At 53.9% G+C, this 7,638-nt stretch overlaps 1 protein-coding gene across 1 annotated transcript; it reads right to left on the bottom strand.

The window, feature by feature from the left end:
• Positions 1–684: 684 nt before the first annotated feature.
• HOXB4 (homeobox B4) lies at positions 685–3,688 on the bottom strand. The gene is made up of 2 exons (XM_045182518.2): positions 3,028–3,688; positions 685–2,170 (listed from the first exon to the last, which is right to left on the bottom strand). The coding sequence occupies exons 1-2, from the start codon at positions 3,482–3,484 to the stop codon at positions 1,872–1,874; spliced, it is 756 nt and encodes a 251-aa protein (XP_045038453.2). The 5' UTR covers positions 3,485–3,688; the 3' UTR covers positions 685–1,871.
• Positions 3,689–7,638: the final 3,950 nt, after the last annotated feature.

Here is a 7,638-nt window from a genome sequence, read left to right as displayed (position 1 = left end):
TACTTTCTATGAGAAAGAAAATGAAAATTAATACAGGAGCAGGGCTTCACAAAAGAGGCCATTTGTCTTCTTGATTATCTATTTGCTTGTCAGAGTTTGAGCTATGGCACTGGCTAGCTCCTTTGTAATATAAAAATACTCTGAAAACCTGCAAACACCCAGAAACATCTGTGCAAAAAATTAGACTCATTAAAGCCTTAAACACCTCAGAGGAAAACGATACCTTCTTACGCGGGAGGAAAGAGGCCGGCCTCACGGAATCCTCTCTCGGAACTTTAATAAGCAAAGAGCCGTCTGTCTAGAAGGAGACAGCTTAACCGCATTTTATTTGCTTATGACAAATAAATCATGATATGAAAGGCTTTGCTGTACTTAAGCCTCTTGTGTCCTACAATGAAACATTTCCCCCCCATTAGGGATTGGAATCAGCCCTCCCAGTCCTTTCCATACATTTTTTGGACTGGAGGGGAAAAATTTAAATCCCCAAATAGAACACACCCACCCCAAAAGGAAAACCAACCAGCTCCTACAGTTTGGAGTCCTCGGAGATAAATTCCCCGGACTCTGACCAAAAAAGTCATCAACCACATACAATGTGAGTCCGAATGAACTGGGGCGCTTAAAATACAGACTAGGTGGCATTTGTCTGTGTCTTTATATCAAGGCTTCAACAAAAACACGCCGTGCTGGTCACAAGAAACCAAACATTTATTTCTATTGTCACTCTGTACAGGACACAAAATTTCACTCCAACGAAGAGTTCTAGACTCAGGCACCCCCAGAACTAGGAAGGAGGCCTGGTTTGGAATGTCAGGACAAGAATAGGAGAGAGGACACACATGACATAAAATAATAATAATAATAATTAATAATAATCAATGCAACAATGATAAACTATGGGAGAGGTCTCTGCAACATCATCTCCCAGACCCGGAGGGGCACAACAATTTATTTCCTAGTTTCACATTCAATTTCAGTCTAGGAGAGGAGGTCTCTGTACAGCTCTAGCTTGGCGAGAGGGTTGTGCCCAGCTCTCAGAACTCAACTGGCCCCTCACCCTGCCAGGAATGGCTTGACCTTCCAGAGGAAGGCACTCCCGGGTCTCCAGGTCTCTCTTTTCTTTCTTGGACTCAACTTCCCTGCGCCTCCACTGGTCCCCTTCCTGCTGCCCCCATCCCAGCCCCGCAGTGGAAGGGAGTGAGCAGTCAGTGTCCCCGAGAAGGGTCACGGAGGGGGAGGAGGTTGTATGTGTGTGTTACCGTGGTTAAAACACTGCGCTATCTGGCACTCAGAGGGTGCTTTCGCTGGGTGTCAGGAATGGGGGACAAAGAAAGAAAATGCAGGTTGTCTTCCAGCAGCGGCAGCAGCAGAGGCGGCGGCAGCCGGGCCGGGCCTCATTTGTTAGCTGGGTGTCGAGGTAATGGTCGCCACGGAGGCCCGTCCTCTCCGTCCTCTCCTCGGCAGAGTAAACAAGACAGATGGGCCTGGGCCTGGCGTGATTAAAGATGAAACGTGGATCCATCTTCGCCAAAGCTGAAGAGGAGGAGCGCAGCCTCCTCCTATTTCTCTTTCTGTCTTTTTCTTTCTTCCTTCTTCTTTTTCTTTTCTTTTCTTTTCTTTTTTTTTTTAAGGAAGAAAGCAAGAGACTTGAGCTTTGCTTCTGGGGGGCCTCGCTGGACTCCCTATTGTCGTTTTTTATAAATAAAGCTTCCCCTCCCCCTTCTCTGTGTTTATTCGTGTAAATAGATAAAATGGGGGGGGGGACAGGAAGGCTTTTCCGGGCCCAGTCCCCTCCCGCCTCTCTCCCCCTGTTCTCCCCGGCGCTCGCCACCCTCCCCCGCCCCAGGTTCACGGCTCTCGCGCGGGGTCCACTAGAGCGCGGGAGGACCTCCGCTGGGCCGGCCCGGGGGCCCGCCGGCTGCGCCCGCGGTGCCACCAGAGCGAATCTTGGTGTTGGGCAACTTATGGTCTTTTTTCCACTTCATACGCCGGTTCTGGAACCAGATCTTGATCTGGCGCTCGGACAGGCAGAGAGCGTGCGCGATCTCCACCCTCCTGCGCCTGGTCAGGTAGCGGTTGTAGTGGAACTCCTTCTCCAGCTCCAAGACCTGCTGGCGAGTGTAGGCGGTCCGAGAGCGCTTGGGCTCCCCGCCGGCGTAATTGGGGTTTACTGGACACACACAGAGAGAAGGAGAAAGAGAAAGTTTTATTGCCCAGAAAGGGAGGAGGAGGGAGAGCCCTTTCTTCCAGCTAACACAGTATTTCCCTCCCTTCCTCCCTCCCTCTCCCGCCACCTCTTCTTCCTGTGGGGTGGGGGGGACGAAAAGGGAAGAAAGCGGGACCCCAGGAAGAAAGAGAGACCTCAAAATTTTAGACGGTTATCTTGATGATGTTTGGGTGTCTGGCGGGGGGAGGCGGGGAGGGGGGGCGGAGTGAGAGATCTTCACAAGGTTTTAATCGGTCCTCTCCTGCCTTGGCCTGAGGCCCGGGGTGGGAGAATAAGGGGTGAAAGGGGAGGGGGCTTCCCTAAACCTTTCTTCTGTTAGTTCCCACCCTCTCCGCTCAGATTCCAAGCAGTGCCTGCCCCCAGTAAAAACTTTTGCCCACTTCTTGAGCCAAGGAGCAGACTAGAGGAAAGAAAGGGGGGAAAATAAATAGTAGGAGTTGACTCAACTCTCTGCTTAAATACAGATTGCCGCCTCCTCCTTCTCCCCAACCTCCCACCCCCTCCCCAACTTCCAACATCACTGAGACTACGTGTCCCTGGCGAAAAAGTCGCTGGTGAGAATGGCAGAGAGGATGGGGAACCGACTTCAAAGGCGCGGGGCCCACCAGGCCATAAAAATTTATGGGGGATGTAATTATGTGGCTCTGAAAACAGGCGACCGTAAATCTCGGCAATGGCGAGTTTATAGCCGGGACAATTGGCTTCCTCCAGCTTCCCCCCGTCCCCCCCCTCATGCCTCCGAGGTCCCTTTGGTGCAAAGCGCTGGGGGTGGGAGGGGGAAGGGGTGCCCACGCACTCACCCGTGCTCACGTGAACTTTGCGCATCCAGGGGTAGACGACGGGCTCTTTGCACGCGGAGTGGGACGGACTGGGGTGCAGGGGGTTCTGGGCGCAGGGAGGCGGCGGGGGGCTGCTGCTGACCACCTCGCAGCGCTGGCCGGGCTCCGGGAGGAGGGCCCCGGAGGGTGGCGGCGCGGGAGCCCGAGGGGACAGCCCGGGCGGTGGCGGGGGCGGCGGGGGTGGTGGCGGAGGCGGCGGGGGCCCCGGGTCCCGGCAGGCCGCGTAGCGCTGCACGGTGCACGCCGCGCGCCGCCCGAAGCCCGCCTCCGGCTGGAAGCTGCTCTCTCGCCTCTGGCCGCCGGCGTAGTACCCTGGCGAGTGGTCGCTGGGTAGGTAATCGCTCTGTGAATATTCCTCGCACGGAGGGAACTTGGGGTCGACATAGTTTGAGTTGATCAAAAAAGAACTCATAGCCATTAATTTCTGGGAATTGCCCACAAAATATACTAAAATTTATTCCGACCCCTGACTCGTTTTCCTGTTTCCGAAAGCCCTCCTACTTACTGTCAAGTGAACAAAGTTAGGACCCCACGTGATCCTGGGAGCCAATGGCGGCCCCGCCTGCGATTCCCGGATAAGGAAATCTGCTCACCCGGACCCTACTCCAGCCAAAGAGGTTTATTTCCCCTTCTTCTCTCCCCCCTCCCAACCCACCCACCCACCCACCCACCCAACAACAGGATTTGCATAGGGCTCCCGCGGGGCGACCGCCTCCTCGCCTTGCTCTCTCCAAGATCAGAGGGGGAGAGAGCAGGTTGCCAACAGAGGGCTTGTTGGGGCCCTAGGCAGAACGCAATCCCTGGATCCCCTCGGAAGCTGGGGGGCCCCAGTGTAGCCCCTCCTGTCCTGCCTCACCTCCACCCCACATTCTCTGCCTTCCACGGGCCCCCACACCTTCCTCCCCAGGGAGGGAGCCCATGCACCCTGCATCTGCGTGGGGAGGGGAGTGACAGGCAGCCTGGGGTCTTCGCCTAGAGAGGGGAACCCACTTGGGGGCGAGAGGCACTGAGCGTGGGGCTTTTCTCTGCAGCGGCTTGGGGAGGGCTAGAGAGAGAGAGGCGTCAGGAGCAAGCAGGCGGGTGCGCGGAGGGACTTGTCAGAGATGAATGGAACCGCGGGCGGATCGATAGGAAATTCATGCACTAATTCGGGGAGACCTCGCCTTCCAAATCGCATTTAGCTGCGCTATTAGTTTGGCTTTGTCAGTCCCTCCGTCTGTTCCCCTCTCCTATCCACTCCTCCCCTTACCCCACACGTCCCAACCAGGAGAAAGGACGTGGTTTCCCACAATGAACGTGAGCACAGGAGTTAAAAAACCAGCAACTTTTGAGAGCACACTGAATAGCAATTTGCTAATTTCAGAATCATCGGAGCAACACTAACCACGGGGTGGAGACGTTCTAATTGCCACGAATGCCACCGCCTCCTCAGTGAACCGAAATCTCACATCCTTGTGATGCTGGGGATGGGAGCGCTGGGGTGACACCCCCCCAATAACACCCCTTGATAATCGTGCATTTCCAGGGCGTCTTGTTCCGAACCCAAACGAAAAGGCGACCTCAGCATCCGTTTGTGAAGTGAGTTTCCTTTGCCTTCACATACTGAAGACAACAGTAATTTTTTTCCCCGGATTTTCAGTAAAGCCTCCCTGAACCCAGAGTGGCGAATAGGTGGGCTTGAGGAAGAGGGTAAAGTGAAAAACGCCACCAACATTAACCTATTAAGAGAAGTGAAAAGAAACCCAGGCTCCCGGGGGGCAAACATGGGGACATTTCAGGTAGACGATTCCTCCGTTTCTAACCAGTTGCGGAAGGAAAAGAAAGAGGAAGAAAGAAGGAAGGCATCTTCGTGTGGTCAGTCACCGCATGGTCCTCATTTAGGAAAAAAAAAATTTCTTCGGGTGGGGGGAAAATGAGCGGAGTGTTTATGTCAACTACATATTCCCCTAGATACGAATTTGTGACCACAAAATTTCTTACACAAATTCGGATCTACAGGGTATATACAGAAGACAGACAGATCTTCTTGGCCCAGAAATTTTCCAGTCCTCCTACTTTCCGCGTGTTCTTCGTTTGGGATGTGGTTTGAGTACTTTGATTTTATTTCGTTTGTTCTGATTTTGAGTTCTGGAAACAGGAAAAGGCACTACGGGTCCATCCTTGGGATTACAAGCTTTTCAGTTCTCTTTCTTTTCTATTAGAACTAGAAGCAGCCGTCAGGCAAAGAGACGCGAACCTCGCAGCCGCTGCGCAACTCTCTCGGCGGTGGTGCATGAATTATGAGATGTAAACATTAGCTAAACACAAAAGGAGGAAGGGTCATCCCGAGGCTGCGGCGAGTCAGAATCAGGCCCTTCTGGGTGCCCTCGCGCCCCTCCCATCCCCCAGGACTTTTTTTTTTTTTTTAAAGAAAAACAAAACCCCAATGGGCTCCTCCAGTGACCCTTGCAGCCTTTAGTTTTCGATCAAACGAATATCTAGATATTTTTCAAGGCGCCTCTTAGCAAAGGGAGGGGGGAAAAGGCGGCTGGGTGTGAAGGGGGTGTCATAAAAGTCCTTTTGGAAAAATTCAATGGTAAAATGAGGGAGAAACAGCTGTAAAGAAAAATGCTGGGAGACCAAGCAGATGGGGCCCCGGACATTTAATGACGGGCAATTCTGTTTACAACCTGAGAAAAAGATCAAAGGCGTTTCATTTCCGAATGAAGGGCAATGAGGAACCATAAAAGATGCAGCCAGATGATATTCCGGTCCTTCCCAACCTCCCAAACCTCCTGGGGCCAGAAACGGAGGTTAATCCCTGAAGTGTGAGGAGGAACTCAGGCTCCCCACCTCCCTAGCCCCAGGCAGGCTCTCTCTCCCTCTCTATTTCTCTCTCAACTTGCTTATTGGGCCACCTGCTAGGGCTGCTGGCAGTGGGACCCAAATGGGGATCTGGGAAACCTGGGGGATCTGGGGTTTCCAGATGAATTTCCTGAGGCTTCCAATAACCACTAAATTTACTAAACTGGGAGAGGGGGGGTGAGGTGGAGGGAACTGAGCCCCAGACTGTGAAAGCTGATGGCCTTCCCAGGGTAAGAGAAAGTCTAATAGAAGCGACCTCTTCCCCACTCAGACTCCTTACCCATCTCCCTAGGTCTGAAAAATACCTGTATCCCTAGTGAACAAGTCATAAAAATATCAGTTTCATTAACAAATAGGGCAATAACAAAAACAACCTTCTAACCACGACATTCTAGAGGTCTCTGCTCATCCTCAATCCCGGGAGCCTTGCAGGTGGGCAGGAGGAGAGCTCTCACCTGCCAGCAACTAGGTCCAGAGACCCTCTTTTCTATCCCAAATCTAGATGGCCCATGTTGGCCTCCAGGCCTAACTGCAAACACCAACACTTTTCCAGCCAGGCTGGACTCCTATATATTTGAAAAGTCACACACACACACACACACACACACACACACACACACACACACACAATTATACTGTAGTTACCTTAATCTCAGACCCCCATCTGGGCACCCAGGGAGACTGAGGTCTGGCCTTGAGCTCACTTACAAAATGCTTAAGTTGGACCCCCACCAGACCCTCAACACTAAGCAAGGACCTTTCTAAGTCTTGTCAAAGGCCACTTAGGAGCTCTACGACCCATTCCAACTGTTCGGGCCCCTCCCCCACCCCATACCTCCTTCTCAACACTCTGGCTTTCTGAAACCCGTCCAACCCGAAAGGAGGCTTTTCGAAATTTTGGGAGGGCCGCTGAGCTGACCACCCGGCCTCTCTGCTGCTCTACACTTCACAAGGGATGTGGCCCGAGTGTCCAGAACACCCCAGGAAAGAGCAGAGCCACTGAGGGGCTGGGCATGGCTGCTCTTAGGGACAGAGTGCGGAGATTCTCTCCTCTGCGCGCTGGAAGCCGCCACCTGCCCATGCCACCTATCCCACCGAAGCGCCGCACTCCCCACGCCAGCCGAATCCAGCCGCGTTGGCTAGAGGACAAGGTTTATCAGGGATTTCTAAAATGGGTTTCACCAAAGCAGGAGGCTGCCTCTCTGCTCCATCCCCAGAATCAATATGCATAATAATAAAAATAAGAAAGGGCCAGCGCTCCGCGCGCGGTCGAGCCACCTCCCCTGCACTCCCGGGTGGCTCGCCGCTCGCCTTCTCCCGGCAGCCACAGGTTGCTAGAGTGACCTCTCGCCGCTCAGCGCCCCGCAGCCACCCAGCCAGCGCGCAATCATCTACCTTTTGTTGGCGGGGTAGAAGAGACATCGAGAGAGAGAGAGAGGGAGACGGAAGGGCCACGGAGGCGAGCCCCCCGCCGGCCTGCGCACCGCACCGGCAGCGGTGCGGAAGAGTGGAAGGCCCGGAGCGGGAGCCCGCAGAGTACTCACAGAGCGACTCCCCGCGCCTCCCGCCGCCCCCCGGCCCGAGACCCGCTCGGCACAGCTGAGCTCGCTCTTGTCCACTATTGTGTGTCCGGAAAACCGAACCGCGGCTACCGGGCAGAGGAGCTCTGGGCCCCCTTGGAGGCCGAAACAAGACTTTTTTTTTTTGGTGTGTTTTTGTTTTCGAAGC

This window comes from Desmodus rotundus, chromosome 9 (assembly GCF_022682495.2).
Source record: "Desmodus rotundus isolate HL8 chromosome 9, HLdesRot8A.1, whole genome shotgun sequence".
In the NCBI taxonomy this organism is placed as follows: domain Eukaryota; kingdom Metazoa; phylum Chordata; class Mammalia; order Chiroptera; family Phyllostomidae; genus Desmodus; species Desmodus rotundus.
Note: the sequence above shows the minus strand (reverse complement) of the source record. Positions and strands in the feature narration are given on the sequence as shown.